Raw genomic sequence first — 18,912 nt, 5'->3', positions numbered from 1 at the left:
ATAGGCATGCTGCCAATACCGATCTTTCCAATTCCCTACGCGTGAGATATAGGGTCGGAAATTAAATGCTTTGGTCAACTGATGTGCACAGGAAGTTCTGTTTATCCACATGAGCCTAAACAGACTGCAATCTCATTCCAGACAGTAAACGAAGTGGATTATTTTTCCACTGATTAAACACCCAGAATATCTCATCTTTTGACAACCCACTCAGCTCTACTGATTCCAGAATCGTGACTTGTAAGACGGGCACCCACACAAGCCCTTTATCGAATTCAGAAGGATCTTTGTTTTTACCATTGTGATCAATAATACTGACGAATTCTGACCATCTGTATTCTTAAATAGAACACACGGTGACACGCATGACCAAGTATTTTATGTAGACGCTGCATAGTAATGTCTACATATATCTGCATAAAGGTTTCTAATTCAGTGGCTGGTATATGTAAACCATATACCGGCCACTGTTTCTAATTGCAGAGAAAATTGCATTATGTTGTACTGTTTCAAATGCTTTTTTTTTTTGAAATCGATAAATAGCAAAGTAGAAGATAATCCTTTGTATTTTTCAGTTAGCTGGTGTATAATATAATATATCACCTAAATAAGAGAATAGAGAAATAACTGAATAAAGTTCTATTGGAATTCAGATTTAGATTCTGTTAATAACTTTGACCATTTTGTGTTGTTAATGGAAATCCTATAGAATGCTAGGCAACGAAGAGATCAAAGACAAGATGGCAAGGTGAAATGTAGAATGGAATGAGGAAACTACAATCCCTCCAGCAGTGGAATCTCTTTCTTGAGACGGGAAATGTTCGAAATCGTCTTCGTGCCATAGGTTTATGCTCGAAGACCAGTGGTTTGCATTCCGCTTACTGCAAATCACAAAACAGCCTGAAGAATTTGGGCACAGGGACATCGCAATTGGACAGATGAAGATTGGGCTCGTGTACCTTTTGGTGACGAGTCCAGGGTCAGTCTGCAACCAGATAAACGACGTATCTTGATATGGTGTGAAAGTGGAACAAGAAATAATCCACAGTTTGTTCGTGAAAGATCCCAACATCAAGGTGGGAGTTTGATGGCATAGGTTGGAATACATCTATACCATCAGTGTAGGTATAAGTGGCCATACTGATCTCTCTTTTATCAGAAACGGTTCCTTAACAGCCCAAAGGTATCGCGATGAGAATTTGGAACCTATGGTTCGTCTATATGCTGCTGCAATTGGCCAAGAATTCGTTTTTATGGATGGCAGTGCTCGTCCACACCGTGCAAATTTGGTACAAGAGTGGTTTGAGGAAGAAGATATTGAACGAATGGACTGGCCTGCCTGTTCACCGGATTGTAATCCAATCGAACATGCCTGGAATGCTTTAGGCAAGCGCGTTTCTGCTCGACTGGTGCCACCACGATCGCTTGAAGAGCTCGAAATTGTTCTTGCAGAAGAGGGGAAATATCCAATAAGAACTGTTTGATCATCTTATCTGGTCTATGTAATCAACATGTACCGCTGTTTTGGCTGTTAATGGAGACCATACGCCCTATTAAAAATTAACAAAAGCGTTTTTTGGGCTATTCTTGTTAAAATTATTTCACGCTTATTTTTTCTGGCTTATCTGATCTTCAGCCTTTCACCAGTGATCCAGTTATGCATTAAGATTTATCTTTCGTTTAGATTCGCGTGCATGCGCGCACACAAAAACTTGCAGCATATTAATACTGCTTGTTGCAGTACCGTACAATGAACTCAGCGTCACTTCAAATTTATTCTTAGAAGCTACTTAAATCAAAGAGCCGATCTCACACGGAGGTAGCAGGGTTTTTTCTCCCGGAAACACGGGTTTTTCATCCCGCATACAGACAAATAGGCCCTTCAGAACACACGCAATTTACAGACAAAAAATACTAGTTGTGGTGGAGGTGGATGGCGTAGATAGAGATGATTCGTAGTAGAGGTTCGGTGTAGTAGTTGAGATAGTTGTAGGTGTCCTCCCGCGATGAGTCTTCAGACTCCTTGGAGGTGTCACGAATAATAATAATAAACTTTTTTTGGCAGCTAGGGAATATAAAGCAGGAAACCTCATTACCAAGCTATAAGTGTACATATTAATGGTTATGAACTTTGAGTAATACAGGCTTTATACCTCTAAATCTACAAATCACAATAAATCTGCTAGTGCCTTTTTGCCTGTCAAGGAAGCATCCGAGTCTATTTAGCCTTAAATAAGTTTTGGAAAGTGGGGAAAGTCACAGAAAGCTGGCCTAAGATTATTGAATATACTGAATTTGAATTGAATATATACAATGCAGTACTGAATATACACAGGGCCGTTCCGAGAGTATCTGATGCCCCTAGGCAAAGAAAATTTAGGCGCCCCTATACATTGTCTATATATATTTTCCCCCCGCACTATGTAGCAAAATCTGGTTCGCCGAAGCTTAGCGCCCCTAGACAATTGCCTAAGTTCGCCTAATGATAAAACTGGCCCTGAATACACAGTATCAGAGTGCATAACCAGGGTTAGGAAGATAAACACCAAGAAGGGATTAAGTGGATGACCAGCAATGTGTAAGGAATATAAACAAGGTGACCAGCACACCCATGAGCAGTATGATGCACAAGTAATTTAGCCTTCCTTACCATGCTAGTAGGATAAACCTGATTTCGAAATAAAATTAGCTAATCAAACCAAAGAAAATCCAAAAGCTTTTTTCGATACGTAGCAAGTAAGGGAACGAATGATTATGGAAAGGTAACTTTACACAGTGCTGATGGTAGGGAAGTGACAGAAGCAGAAGAAATAGTTCAGTTACTAAGTGATCACTTTGCAACCATATATTATCCAGGTGGTACTGCTGAAGTTTGATGATACTGTTGGACTTTGTAGATACTGAGGTGACAGAGACTGATTGTGAGCATTGAGGTAGATTAACTGGAGATACTCGGTATATTGAAAAATATCATTGTGAACCATTGTGAAATATCATTGTCAGCTTGTGTGCAACGAGAATGTGCAAGTGAGCTGGCAGCGCCTCTGACGAAGTTGTGTAATCTAAGTCTTAGCTGTGGCAAGGTTCCAAGGTATATAGATAGAAGTATCAAATTACAGACCAGTTCATATCTGTGTGGTGGTTAAACCTCAACCACCTAACTCTGGAACTGGCTGAAGAAAGGACCATTTCTACCATTATCTGCAAACCAATTTTCTAAAAAAAATTTAACCATTTAAGGCTAAAGTGAGAATTGGCTTGACCACAATAAAATGAAGCTGTAAAATTTATTTAAAATATAATTTTATCAAAAAGGCCTGTGTAGCTCAGTGGAAGTGGCGCTTGATCGCTCGAAGTTTGACTTAAGTTCAAGTCTAGTCGCCGACTGGAGGAACTTTTTCTAAGCCTATCTTCGACCAATTCCCGAGTTAATCGATCTTTGGCACGGGCAAGCGGGTTTTTCCTCCCAGAAACTAGGGTTTTTTATCCTGTAAACTCAAGAAAATCGACAGTCACATTATTTCAGACAGTAACATATCTTGTTAGGGTTAGGTACCAAGAGATAGCGGCACTTGTTTGCCAGCCACTTCATCGGTGGCTGCTATAATTAGTGAGACATGGGCCAGCTATCTCTGATTGGCTACAGGTGGAGACTGAACTGCCCACTGTCTCCAAAAGCTAGATAGGGTATAAAGGCCTTGCCTACTCCCTATAAGGGAATAAAAGGAGTTAGCTGATTTATCTTTTTTATAATTTTATCAATGATTGCAATACTAGTTGTGTATTAATTCCAACAATGGGAATCTGAGTTGAGAACATCGTGATTTGAAAATTTCTGTGCCGAAAAAAAAAAAAATAAAATAAATAATTTTGTATTTTCGCATTAATCATATGTTTATATCTTTACAAGTAGTGCTAGAATATTTGGAATGATAATCATTACTAAAAAAATAAATAAAAGATACGATGCAAATGTCCTTAATTCGAAGAGGTTTGGACTATTTTCCGTCATTCAAATAATTCTCAGTATCTCCACATATCCAAATCTCAATTTTATGACTTCTATAAAGGTCTGAATCAGGCTAGAAGTGAATCTCACCATAACATATGGCATCACACACACCCTGATAAAGCAGTGTATCGAGTGTACTCTAGGGTTCCCATGTTTTACTAAAATCTGGGGCATTCTGAAATTTTTACTTAAAAAACCCGGGACATTTCGTAAAAAAACGGGACGTTAAAAATTAAGAAATGATAAAAAATAAAACTATTATATATGTTGCACTTTAAATTAAACATTGCTATATAAACATAAATTAACATTTAATCCACTTTAAAAAAGCATTATTAATCACAAACATATTTAATTAGAAAAATATTTCAGATTTATGGACCTGTTCAAGAATTTTTTTTTTTCTTTTGGTATTTGATCTTAGAACTCAGCACAAGAACAATTCTTAAAATATGTCTTTACAATGATTAAAGCTTTTACTGTCTCAATTTTAAGTGTTTTTTTTTTTTTTTTCATCTGTTCAGAGTGCATTTATTAATGAAAAAAACACGTTCAACAGCTACATTAGTTCCTGGCAGTGCTAAACAAAAACTAACTAGGCATTAATACTCCCATAATTTATACCTTGCTTTGTAAAATGAGCAAACATTTCACACCATTTGTCACTGACACTTCAAATTTGCTTTCACAATATTTTTTCACGCATATAAACTCATAAAATAAGTCCTCTTCATTCATAGTAAAACTTGGTGCATGAATATGTACCTTTTTTGTATGTTCTTTCAAGTCACAGGATCCTTTCCCTTCAAATTAATCCAATCCATAGACTGAAGAAGTGTGAGAAATGGTGTACACCACTCCTGAATATATTCAATACAGGTGCAGTAGAAATCTACTGCATAGCTTTCAAACTTTTCAACTGTTGTGTCCTTTTTCTAATTCTTGCAACTGTTTTCTCACAGTAGTTGTAAGAAACTTTTTTGCCTTCCTACAATACAATTTAACCTTTCCACCAGTTTGTTTCATTCTTCACTTCAATTACTGTTATATCTTGCTTTTCAATACATTTAATGGTATCATAAAAGGTTTTTAACTGGCTGGCAAGGAAATGCAGGAGTGTAATTGAAAGTGGATTTTCAAAGAAATTTTTGAGACTGATAGGACGTTTGTCAATAGAAAGAAAATATGACTTCAATGAAGGGAACATGTCAATAACCCTCTGGATTGCAGGCAAAAGAGAGAGCCATCTTGTCTTGCTGCTTCCCAAAACAGTTTTAATACTCTGTTTGTGAATTCACAAAATGATTAAAGTTAACCAAATCGTACACAATATATGTGGAAATGTTGGAAAATCTTGTTAATTATTAACTGAGGATCGATAGGTAAGCAATCTGAAGCAGCCTGGACAGCATTATGTATCACATGTGCAAGGCATAAAATTCCAATTAAATTATTTACAGTGTTTTCTTGGATTTTGAAGTACAGATTATCCTTTCCCTTTCTCTTCTTTCCACCAAAGTTTGTATTTGTATTATCTGCTAATATAGCAATAACATTTTTCAGATCTATTTCTGTAACACTTCCAACACAAGAAAAAAAAAGTTCTGAAGTTTCACCACATAAATTAACTAACTCCAACACATTCACCTTCACACCTTTTCTGGATGATAGTATCTAATGACAAGAGGCACTTATTTCATGTCAAAGTAGGTTGATGAATCGATTAGCACTGATATAAAACGAACTTCTTTTAGCTCTTCCTCAATCTGCGTTGTCGCTAATGGCGCAATAACATTGGTTATTATTGCCTTGCACTTTGTTTGTGAACACATGAATTTATCGTTGAAAATTTTTTTCACGATGGTTGTTGTTCAGTCCATGGAGTTAAAGCTGTGTGATACGCAAAGATTGTTTCCTGCGCTGCCAGTAATAACTATTTTTCCCTTTCACTCTTGGTTTTCACAATTAAAAAATTACTTATACTGCAGTTGGAAGCCTTATTTCGAACTTTGTTTTCAAAAAAAACAAAGTTGCCTTACAGCAACTTTGTTTTTTCGTTTTAACGTGGTTGACTACGTCTGACTGACTACCATGTGAAATGAAAAATTTACAGTTACATAAAGTACATTCCACATTTTTATCTACATCTTTTAATGAAAGGAAATTCTCTTTTAATATTATCATTAATACTGCACTTATGTTTCAGCATTATAGGAGTAGAAAACGATAAAAATTATAACACACAAAGTATTAATCAAGTAAGATACTGTTATATTATAACAGAAATATGGGAAAAAAGAACATCGCCATTAATTACTATTAGTTAGTTATATTATTTATAATACTAATGATTATTATTATAAATAATAAATAAATAAAAGTTATTATCAACGTTGCAATAGAAATTGGTACTAAAAACGAGATAAAATCCGTTTATCCATTTTTTTCTGAAGGATACTTAAAAAACTGTGACTTTGGGAATTAACTCGGGTCATTTTTATAAAAAACGGAACTGTTCCCGGGAAAAACGGGTCAAATGGGAACCCTAGTGAACTTGCATCATGGAATGCAAAGAACAATTTACTCTAAAGTCAGCTGCACTTTCTCTATATACATTTAGATCAATGACGAAAATCTTTTTCGTATAAACCTTTGTTTAACATTAATCTCTTTATAAGAACTTTTCAACTGAAAAGCCAATGTGATGATTTCATACGGAGACAGCATTCCCTCCTTCCCACTGGAAATTTTTTTTTTTCTCTAGCAAAATTTGTCTTTTTTTTTCTTTAAAGAACTAAAAAATATATATATATAAACTCAATTACATAGGCATGAAAGCACCAGTTCTCATCTGATCACTGAAGTTAAGCAAAATCTGAGTCCATTTAGTACTTGGAAGTTTCACCAGGGAACCTTGGATGCTGCTGGCATTAATTATTGCTAGCAAAGGTTGGTCGATTGGTAGAGCCTATGCTACTAATGGCTCACGCAAAAAGTTAAGCAAGTTTGAGCACGGTTAGTAGTTGGAAGGTCGTCAATCGTTCGATGCTGTTGGCAGCATCGATGAATCTTTGGACTCCCTGGAGATGTCATATAAGTATAAGACACTTTTTTTCTTTGAAAATAGGTCTGAAAAACAGGGTGCGTCTTGTACGCCAATACTCAATACCGTTTTTTATTACTTTCATTTCTGGAAATTTTCTCTGTTCCGAGTTACGCGATTTCTTCCTTGCGGTGTGTGAGGGCATTCCAGTTACGAAGAGTTCAGCGGATTTCAGGGCTGTCATTGACGATTCACAGCTGTGTTCCTGTCGTTTAAACTTTCCAATTGTTGTCGCGGTTATTGTGAACAGTGATAAATTTCTGCCGTTAAATTTTCTCTAAATTTCTTGGCAAATTATGGCTGAAAAACGTCGGCATTGCTACAATATTGCATACGAGCTACGTGTGATTGTTGCCTATGCTAAAGAACATGGAAATAGGGCGGCAGAGAGGCATTTCGGGCCATCCCCAACTGAGAAAATAATAAGAACTTGGTGGAATCAGGAAGAGGATCTAAAAAAAGCAACTCACAGTAAACATAACCTACCAAGCGGAACTGCAGAACTTGAGGCGGAACTGAATACAGTACTTGGATTTTAGACTAAAGAAAAGCGGAACTTTCAGTGCCTACAAAAACGATTATTCATCAAGCGAAAGCGATAACCACTAACAGAGGGATCGCCAACTTTACTGGATCAACATCCTGGTGTTCAAGATTCATGAACTTTATATTTGAAATACTGTAAATTCATTATAATATTTATTGACAGTGTTTTTCCTAAAAAATGTGTACAAAAAAGGGGATGCGTCTTATACGCCGGCAAATACGGTACTTCAAAGTCGAGGTTTATAGAAACTTTCATAGTTTCTACCAACATTCGGTTTTGAAATAATTTTGGAATGCCAACAAAGGTTGGTCGATTGGTAAAGCCTCTACTACTAATGGCTCACGAAAAAGTTAAGCAAGTTTGAGCGCAGTTAGTAGTTTGGAAGGGCTCAATCGTTCGATGCTGTTGGCACACTCTCCCTCGATAAGTCTTTGGACTCCCTGGAGGTGTCACATAATATAATATCCATTTTGCCTATGTAATTTTCATGAAGCCTTTTGGTTCTTTCTTTAGTAATTACCTTTAAGCACTGACCGAGAGTTCACTTAGGAAAAATACATTTCTCTGATATTTCGATTTCCTTAGTACCGAATGAGCATTTCTGCTCTCTTAAGGTTTTCCATAAGAGGGAAATTTGAGTCTCCAGTGGTTGGTATTTTCCGGCGTGGCCTCTATCAGGGCTTTGGCTGTGAATGCTTTTCCCTGGAATATGAGCAGGTCTACTCATGGCAGGGTGACAATGAGTGGAACCACGACTGAGTTGGATGGTCCTTCGATCACTCGTGGGGAATGGTCTGGTGGATTGCCTAATTTTAGAGAAGCTCTTTACTTTACACAGAGAGAATGCCTTATAGGTGAATGCTTGGTTCTGCTCAGTGGTAGGGTGTGCCTCACTGAGTAGATCCAAAAGATGAGTTGGACAATCCTTCAGTCACTCGTTTAGAGTGATCTGGGGGATCACCTAATTTTTAGAAAGGACTTTACTTATATAGTCTGCTTTAGGGGAGCATTTTGAGTATCTCGGCAACCTCTATCAGAGCTGTGTCAGTGAATGCTTTTCCCTGGAATATGAGCAGTTCTGTTCAGTGGTGGAGTGAGCCTGTTACTGAGTAGAACCACCACAGTTAAAAGATCCATCAGGTCACTCGCCTAGTTTTTGGAATAGACCCTTTACTTATATAGTGGCCTCGATCAGGGCAGTGTCAGTGAATGCTTTCCCTGGAATTTGAGTGGTTCTGCTCAGTGGTAGGGTGAGCCTGTCACTGAGAACCACTGCTGAGTTGGACAATCCTTTGATTACTTGTTTAGAGTGGTCTGGGGATCGCCTAATTTTTAGAGATGACTTATATGGTGAATGCTTTTCCCTGAAATATGAGCAGTTCTACTCAGTGGTAGGGTGAGCCTGTCAATGAGTAGAACCATCGATAAGCAAAATGATCCTTCTAGTCACTCATTAAGAGTAATCTGGGGATCGCTTAGTTTTTAGAGAAACTCCCTTTACTTACATAGTAGAACTTTTGAGCATTTGGGATCAGTGTTTTCCAGGGCAGCCTCTACCGGGCATTGCTTTGGTAAATGCTTTTCCATGGAATATGAGCACCAAAAACTCATGTGATCCATCAGATCATGAGTTTTTGGAGAGGCAGACCTGCACTTAAATAAGCTACTTTGGTAGAGCTTTTGAGCATTTGGAGACTTGTGCTTTCCAGGGTGGCTTCTATCGAGGCTGTCTCAGTGAGTCCCTTTTATCTGGAATACGAGGGGTTCTGCTCAGTGGTAGGGCCTGTCACTGAGTAGAACTGCTGCTGAAAATCCTTTGAGTCACTCATTGAGTTTAGGCTAAGAACTTAAAAAAAAAAAAAAATCACTTTCATGTCATTATTCTCAATCAACAGAATGTTTCCATTCTGTTGATTTTGAATTTCTATTCTCCTAATCTCTTAATTGCATTTTCCATCCTCAGTAATTAAATGTCCTAAATAAATATAACATTTGGCTTGTTCTACAATTTGGTTTCCTACTTGGATTTTTAACTTTGGGATAGATTTTGCTCTGCTTACTGTCATAACTTTAGTTTTTTTGTTTTTTTTTTCATTTGGAAAATAAAAAAGACCCAGAGGAAGACTGAGATGTAGGTGGACTGATGAAGTTCTTTAAAAGACTGAAAATATGACAGATAACAGGCTAACTTGGAGGAAAATTGTTGATACAAAGTTTTTAGTAATGATGTAAGCTTTCATGTATTACTATGATAGTATCCTATACACCAAATAAGGATACATGGCAAGAAACTCAAAGACTCTGACTACAGTGTGAATTCTAAAAGACAGAGCTCATATTGCAGTATTCATGTAAGTAAGAAAGGTTGAGATGTGTTCAAAAATGCATGTTTTGAGAGGTCACGAAGCTTAAAAGTTTCATATTATTATTGGTTAATTCACAGTAAGCCATTTCAACAATTCGTGAAGTGTTTCTGGACTGCAGATCTGAATTCAGCACCTTTTTATTATGAATGAGTTTTACTTGCTTGAGTAGTATAAATTTATTTTTAATATCTGACTTAGATTTTTAGTATTTTAGTTTTATTTTTTTTTTTATATTGTGCAAAATTTGACGGCACTAAAGATTTACCTCATCTCCCTTAAATTTAACCTCTATGATTCACATGTATTGTGACATCAATAATTTTTTTTTTTTTTTTTTTTTTTTTTAATTTGGAAAATAAAAAAGACCCAGAGGAAGACTGAGATGTAGGTGGACTGATGAAGTTCTTTAAAAGACTGAAAATATATTGTATTGGACACCACTCACTAAGGCTAAAGTGCTAGGAGCACATCATGGCAGAGGGTTAATGGGGAACTGACAGCACTAAGAAAGGACTCATGTATGATGAGTCCTTTCTTAATGTTTCCAATATTTAGTATCGGTCACTGAGACATCTTCAGAGTGTACACAAATAACACGCACAAAATTCAATGAAACACATAGGTGACTCTCAAGTCCTATCTAAGTAGTGTGTCCTCTATGAGCATTTTCACACCTAGGAAGTTAAACTGGGAGTTCTGATGATTATTGTTTCCTAAATTTTGGGAAGTTTAAAATAGGTTGATTTCTGAGTGCTGCTACAGATTCCACAAACAGTCTTTCTTATTTAAATTTACTGTGATGGAGCATGGTGGTTTAATCCATTGATATACCTTTCTGCAAGCTTTGTTGCAGATTTTGACTTTGCAAATTTTCACTTAAACTGAAATTTTTGTTTAAGTGAAACACTCTGAAAAACTATGTATAACAGAAAATTGCATCACTGAATTGTCACACACACTGGCTGCTCCTCTAACTAGATGTAGAGAAATGGGCTATGGTCTGTCTGAAGTAAGGACAGACAGGTAGATCAGCCACCATCTGTTTAGATGAACACAAAACTTACATCTGCAGTCACAACTATGGTCAATCTGATCACGCAGGCCATGTATTGGACACCACTCACAGGCTCCAGAAGATCCAGTGCCTACTGGCCTACTGTTGCTACTTTCATGTCATTCCAGGGCCAGATCTTCTAAGAGAGAGAGAAGCTGTTATGATTATTATTTGAATGAACCCAAAATTTTGCAGTTAATAGAACTATATATGATAAAAATTTTGTACTGTGTAAGTGTATGTATATATATATATATATTAGGATAACCAAATAATTTTATAAACTTGGTTATTTTAACTCCTAATCCCAAGTTTGCAAACTTAATTGCAAACAATTAAGTTTGCGCCTGAAACAAAGTTCAAGTCTAAAGATGGTACAACACCAGGGCAACTCATTGTAAAGGTGGGTAAAGCTCTAATCACTATTCTTAGTATTTTCCCATAATGTAAAGCACATCTCACTAGAAGATGTATGCTGCAATGCATTATGGGTGGGGTCACTACCCAGACTGGTTTCAACCTTTTTTGAGGTCTCCTCAGTGAGTAGCTAGACCCTAAATACCAAGGTTTTAGTAATACGGAGCCTTATCACCTTTACCTATAGAAGTTGCAACAATGAGTTGCCCTGGTATTGTACCATCTTTAGACTTGAACTTTGTTTCAGGTACAAACTTAATTGTTTGCATACTTGGGATTAGGAGTCAAAATAATCAAGTTTATAAAATTACTTGGTTATTCTAATATATAATATCCCCAAGGTAAAAAATTTATTACATCTATATCTCCTCCAGAGATTTTTATTAAAAATAAAAACACCTTGTTGCAACTTCTATAGGTAAAGGTGATAGGGCTCCGTATTACTAAAACCTTGGTATTTAGGGTCTAGCTACTCACTGAGGAGACCTCAAAAAAGGTTGAAACCGGTCTGGGTAGTGACCCCACCCATAATGCACTGCAGTATACATCTTCTAGTGAGATGTGCTTTACATTATGGAAAAATACTAAAAATAGTGATCAGAGCTTTACCCACCTTTACAATGAGTTGCCCTGGTGTTGTACCATCTTTAGACTTGAACTATGTTTCAGGCGCAAACTTAATTGTTTGCATACTTGGGATTAGGAGTTAAAATAACCAAGTTTATAAAATTACTTGGTTATCCTAATATACAATATCCCCAAGTTAAAAAATTTATTACACATATATATCATATCCTGTATAACTCTCATCATCATCATCATCATCAAATTCCTGCCATGTACCCTCAAGGGGTGTACAGGATATGACAGTACTACATGAAAAAATTACATCATTACTAACTTCCTATCTACAATTTTCCTCCAAATCAGTCTGTTACTTGTCAAGACTCCAACATTATCAGATCTTATATTTCTATCGTCTAAGGCACTTTGTACCGTATCAATCCACCTATATCTTGGTCTTCCTCTGGGTCGTTTTCCTGCCAACCTGGCAGAGAACACTTGTTTTGCTAATCTTTCCTCTCCCATTCGATTTAAGTGACCATACCATCTGAGATTAGCTCTGCTAACGCATTCCTGGATGCTGACAATGTCAAGTTCTTTCCTAATATCCACATTTTTAATATGATATTGCCATTGATGCCATCTGTTCACACCTCTAATCTTTCTCAGGACTCTCATATCTGCGGTCTCTAGTCTTTGGTCAAGTGTTTTACTTCTGACCCAGCTCTCAGATCCATAAGTTAAAATTGGTTTGAACAGTCTTGTATACAGCTAATTTAGTGTTCCGACTAATTTCTTTCTTATTCCATATGAATTTATTCAATTGACTTCCCACGATACCAGCTTTGCTGATTCTGTTGTCTATTTCTATATTTAGTTTACCATCTTCAGTAAAAATTGTGCCTAAGTAGCTGAAATGTTTTACTTGTTCCACAGGTTCTCCATTAACAACACAGTTGACATTTTCAATGATTCTGCCTATTTTCATTGTCTTTGTCTTTTTATTGCTGACCTTCATACCATATCTATTACAACAGCTATTCAATTTAGTCAGAGAATCTTGCAGACTTGTAGCGGATTTATTTAGAAGTATAACATCATCCGCATAAAGCAAAGAGCTGACATTAACATCTCCAATTTTGATATCAGGTTTAATACCACTTTCCTTCATAATGTGATCCATATAGATAATGAATAACAGAGGGGATAATGTACATCCTTGTCTCACACCAGATTTAACATTAAACCATCTTCCTGTACTTCCTTCAATTCTAACTGCTGACTCACAACTCAAATAAAGACTAAGTATTGCTTGATATAATGCCCCATTGACACCATATAACTGCAGCGTATTGAATAGCTTCTCTCTTGGCACCTTGTCATATGCCTTTTCCAAATCGACAAAACTTAAATACAGATCTTTGTTATATTCCCATGCTTTCTCGACTATTTGTCGTAAAGTGAAGATCTGATCCTGACAGCCTCTATTTGGCCTGAATCCAGCTTGTTCTTCACCAAGCTTTTCTTCCACAATTCTTCCCAACCGTTTCTCAAGTATACTTGCATAGATCTTGCCAGGAACACTCAGTAGGGAAATACCTCTGTAATTCTCACATTCAGTTTTATTTCCCTTTTTACATATGGGTACTATGAGAGCTCTACTCCAATCATCGGGAATTCGTCCCTCTGTCCAGGCTTTCTGAACTATGCAGTGCAGCCACTGTAAGACTCTTATACCACCATACTTCAGCATTTCTGGTCGAATATCATCTACTCCTGCTGCCTTTCCACATTTCAAGCCTTTGATGGCTTTTTCTACTTCAAGTATGGATATGTATTCCTGACTGCATGCCTGGTCAGTGTTTTTTATCACTGTGCTGTCATCACTGCTTGTTTCATTTAGCAGTTTTTCAAAGTAATTACTCCATACTTCAAGGATATCTTTTTCTCCTGTTTTCATTTCACCTTTATCATCTCTAATTCCTTTTACAGCACTCTTTCCTCCATTCCTAAGCTTCTTCAACAACCTCCAGAATATTTTGCCACCTTCTTGATATTTATTTTCTATATTCTTGCCAAAGTCCTCCCATGACTTTTGTTTAGCTAGTTTTACACACTGTTTAGCTTTCTTACATTTGTCTCTGTATTCTGTAAGAGTAAAAGCTGACTTATTTGCCAGGAACTTTTGATATGCTTTCTTCTTTTCCTTCACTGCCTCTTTAACTTCCTGTGTCCACCAGGGAGTTCTGATTTTTTTTATCTTTGCACACAACCTCACCACATGCCTCTCTGGCAGAATCAATCAATGTTTCCTTCAGAGTTTGCCACTGAATCTCCAAGGTTTGATTCCTGTTCTCAAACTCTTTCATTTTCTTTTCAATAATATTTCTGTATTTTAGTCTACAGTTTACATCTGAGAGCTGCTCAACTTTTATTCGCTTTAAAACTTTCTTACATGTTATTCTTTTCAATATGAAATTCAATTTTATCCTGCTCAAGACTAAATAGTGATCACTTCCAATTTCATATCCTCTGTACACTCTGGTGTCCTGCACCAGGGAGAAAACATCACTATCAACAATAACATAGTCAATGAGACTTTTCTTATTCCTAGCCTCTTCTCTCCATGTGAATTTGTGCACATTTTTATGTTGGAACATGGTGTTAGTAATAACCAGTCCATGTCCTGAGCAGAAATCCAACAGATATTTGCCATTATTATTAGCTTTGCTCTTTTCTCCAAATTTTCCCAAAATATTTTTGTATGTCTCACAATCATTTCCTACTCTACTATTTAGATCCCCAACAAGGACCAACTTTTCCTTTTTCATTGTGTCAGTTGCTTTTTCTAAAGCCTCAAAAAATTCCTCCACTTCTACCTTAGTAGAACCTTCTGTGGGACCATAGGCACAAATAAGTCTCATTGTCCAGTTCCCCATTCTCATATTTGCCCACATTACTCTACTTGAGACTGACTGCCATTCAAGAAGATTAGCCTCATATTTTGTGTTGAATACTATGGCTACTCCTTCTTTTCCTTGATTGTTATTGCCTGAATATAACATTTTGTATTTATTGCTCAGAAAGATCTCGCCAGTTTTGGTCTTTTTTGTTTCAGTCACCCCTATTATGTCGATCTGGTATTTATCTAATTCCTCAGCTAGCTCCATTTCTTTGCCATTCAGGCTTCTTACGTTTATAGTACCGATCTTGAACTCTGGTGATGTTGAGTTGGGGTTTGTTTTCAGATTTGTTCCAGTAGCTGACTTTTCGCTGTTCGCCCTGGTTCCCTGGCGAAAACAACGGGGACCTTGTTTAACCGGGCGACGCCCCAGCCGGCATGAAATTTTGTCATGTTGTACCATCATTTTTTATTTTGGTTTAACCAATAAGAATACAATTTGGTCAGCTAAATCCCAAATTGCCAGCCCATCCTCGTTCGTTCAGTATCAAAGTAGATACCCAACAGGGTGCACCACGAGAAGGTGAGGATTAGACATTAGGTCAGAAGCCCTGGTCGGTTCTCCGCATTCTCTAGAGGGTATATATATCAGGAATTTGATGATGATGATGATGATGATGTGTGTGTGTGTGTGTGTGTGTGTGTATGTGTATGTGTATGTGTGTATATATATATATAAATAAAAGGTTTGTTTATATTGTGCTGTATTACATTTGATGTTATAGTTAACTCCATGAAATTGTAAGCTACAATGTCAGTGAAAAGCTGGAAATCAAATCTTGTACATTACTGTATATCATTGGGTTGTCTGTACTTTTTTAAAAAAAAATTTTAATATTCTGATCAAATAACAATAATAAGAATATCAATAATGTATTTAATGAAATAATAAAATCAACAATGAATAGCTCAGTTAATATAATTTCTGTGTTATGTCCAGTGCTGAATTGATTTTTTTATATGTCGAAAGAATTAAATCATTTCAGAACCATTAACAGTATTTAATAAATGTTTTATTAATTAAAACTTTCAGGGAAAAATTTAACTATAAAATTCTATTTTCAACTAAAATCCCTTCTATTATGGAAAACTGTATTCTTCAGTCATGGTAGTTTCTATAATACAAATTTTATGCTAAACTATTATGAATAAGAAGGTTATTATTTACTTTTTATCTAATAAAAAATTAATTTAAATTTGTTGAACTTTTTTGTATAAAACCAGTAGTTAAGTTAGCAGTTGTTATGAGCTCTTCTCCATACCAATAAAGTAGATCTAATTTATTGTATGAAGTTGCAATGAAAAAAAAAAGATATAAAATGGTAGAGAAGATATAAAATGTATCAGTAACTAAATGTCGTAATGAAATATATAAATATAATATATAATAAAATTAAGTATAAACATTTCTTTCAATGATAATACAACTGTAATTTTCTTCATTATATTTATTTTAAAAATGTTTATAACACTGATATTACTGATAATTATTTGTAAAACAGAAGCAAAATGTTAATATATGCAAATACACATAGAGAGAGAAAGAAAGGTGAAAAGATTCTTTATGCTAAAAAAACAAAAAAAAAAAAACTGGAAAACAATTTTTTTAAAAATCTAAATCAGTTTATATTTAAACAGAATTATCAATCTAATATTCTGAAAGGAATACATATGTCACAATTTATAATATTCAATTTAAAACAGTATTTTAAATTATGACTTAAGTATTCAAAGTACTCATTCCATAATGTCAGCTGTGTTGAAAACTGAATCGAGACTCATGCCACATATAAGTATAGTTGACAATGCACACACACAAATGTGAAACCTTAAGATGCTATTTTAATATTTACTGCTGCAGCACTTATTGAAAAAATAAACTATGAAAATAAATAGGCTGCTATTATTTTAAAAAACTGTGTATAAAAGTGAATAAAGAGTACAAAAATAATTTAATTTTTACTGAATAAAATGAAAACATGTAGAATTAATTCCAACTAATCTATTAACTTTTCAAAAGAGAAAATGGTTGATAAAGTCTAGGGTTATGTTATATCAACATAATATTTTACTATGATGTAGTAAAAAAAAAGCCTATTTAAGCATATATTTACAAATAGTTTATTTGAAGAAGAAATGGTTGAACTAAAAAACAATCCTAATGAAATGAAATTTGCTACTGAGATGAATTTTTAGCAAAAATGAGTGTTAAGTAATAAATAATTTAATGCTTAAACAACACTGGTTGTAGAGTTCCTTAAAAATAAATCTGTTTGTGTAAAGTTAGAGCCATGTTATAATTAAAGAAACTAAAACGGAAATAGCTACTTACATAGTAAGCAATTACACGTCTCTAATAAACCACAGACCTTGATATAAAATATCAACAAAAAGTGGCAGTTATATATAGCACCATATAAGGAAGATTTCAGAGAAACAGTAGTTAATCTGTGTATATATTAACTTTGTTTTATACTCATTACAATTCATGTACACTTTTCCATAATCTATGAAAGTTTGTATTTTAGCAACAAAAATCAATTTCCAAAAATATATTCTGAAGACTAGTTGGACATTTCAACATCATATATCTTATTTACTATTATTTTTTTCACATAAATAAATAAATAAAACAAATTATATACACCATACACATACATTATTTATTAGCAATGTCTGTCTTGCAATGAATTATAATCTGTATCAACTTCAGTTTTCATCTTCGCTACTGTGCAACAGTTTGCATTCTTCTAACTTCCTTTTTCTGCAATTTAATAAACAACTACATTTTATGGCAGTGTATATTTTCAAGCATATAATATTACTAACAAGAAAGTTAAGTTCTGAGTCTATCATCCTGATCAATGCTTCTCGAATGTTTTCACAAAGGCTCTAAGGAATTCTTGCAGCAAGTTCTAGGCTTGCTCGTATGCATCCTTTCAGTAAAACGAAAGGCATGGCTTAACGTTTCATTTTGCTAAATGCCACATTTAGTGGCATATTTGGGGAAATTTTTCTATAAAAACAAATTCCAAGTGCAGCTTGCAAATTACCTGAGCTATCTATGTAATGGCATAAAGAGAGAAAAGTAAGCTTCTGGATTCTTTAAATGGTTTTTCAAATAAAACTTTTGTGCATACTTATAGAGAAGTTGAAAATGATAGCCATTTCCACACAAATGGCTTCATCAACTCTCTAGATATGAAATAATGATTTATTGTTGATTTATTTCTACAACTAAGCAATTTGTATGTGTGTAAATATATACACACATTTTTTAATGCAATTTCATGCCCTAGTGAAACTGCCTAACCTGCCAGCATACTTCACAGTTTGAGAAACACTGGTATAGATAATATTTCCATTGCCTTTAAATCAACAACACAAAAGTTTCCACCAATACTAAAGATATTTTTTGTGTACATAATAATATAGCCTTACCAGCAGGTACATACTTCAAAGAAAACAGTAGAGGTGAGTATTAGTTTTATATTTATATGAGTGTGAAACAAGTGTTTGGATGAATTTCTTAGACATTACTATGAATTCATTGTTCTTGTTAGTATGTTGATACAAAATAGCAGTACAAGGCAAATTGTTGCATATGTTGATGTGGAAATAACTTGGATGTTTCAAAAATGGTACAGTGCCGTGAATGTGATATGTATGTTTGGGCAAATGTTGCGGATATTTATGTAGAGAGGCTGCAAAGAGAAAAAGACTGAGTATGGGGTATGTAAGAAGAGCAATATTTGATGAACCAAGTTTAAATATGAGTAAGGAACATTGCATTGTAACTGAAATGGCAGTTGAAGATTGTGCAATTGTTAAGAAAATGTGTGGAAGTGATAGCGAGGAAAAGAGTTTTATTAATGATCGAGGATAGG

The 18,912-nt window shown here is 35.2% G+C and overlaps 1 protein-coding gene across 2 annotated transcripts in view; it reads right to left on the bottom strand.

The window, feature by feature from the left end:
- Positions 1-16,065: 16,065 nt before the first annotated feature.
- The window catches only part of Rubicon (run domain Beclin-1-interacting and cysteine-rich domain-containing protein rubicon), a 357,235-nt gene continuing 354,388 nt past the window's right edge, over positions 16,066-18,912 (bottom strand). For both annotated transcript variants that reach the window (XM_090410954.1, XM_090410955.1), the window contains exon 21: positions 16,066-17,789. In XM_090410954.1, the coding sequence (XP_090267080.1) occupies positions 17,735-17,789 (55 nt within the window). In that variant the 3' untranslated portion in view covers positions 16,066-17,734. The remainder of the gene's footprint in view (positions 17,790-18,912) is intronic.

The sequence above is a fragment of the Typopeltis vanoorti genome, chromosome 21, assembly GCF_054136105.1.
Source record: "Typopeltis vanoorti isolate ZY-2024b chromosome 21, IOZ_Tvanoo_1.0, whole genome shotgun sequence".
In the NCBI taxonomy this organism is placed as follows: domain Eukaryota; kingdom Metazoa; phylum Arthropoda; class Arachnida; order Uropygi; family Thelyphonidae; genus Typopeltis; species Typopeltis vanoorti.
The sequence above is the reverse complement of the archived record's forward strand: the minus strand, read 5'-3'. Positions and strand labels throughout refer to the sequence as shown.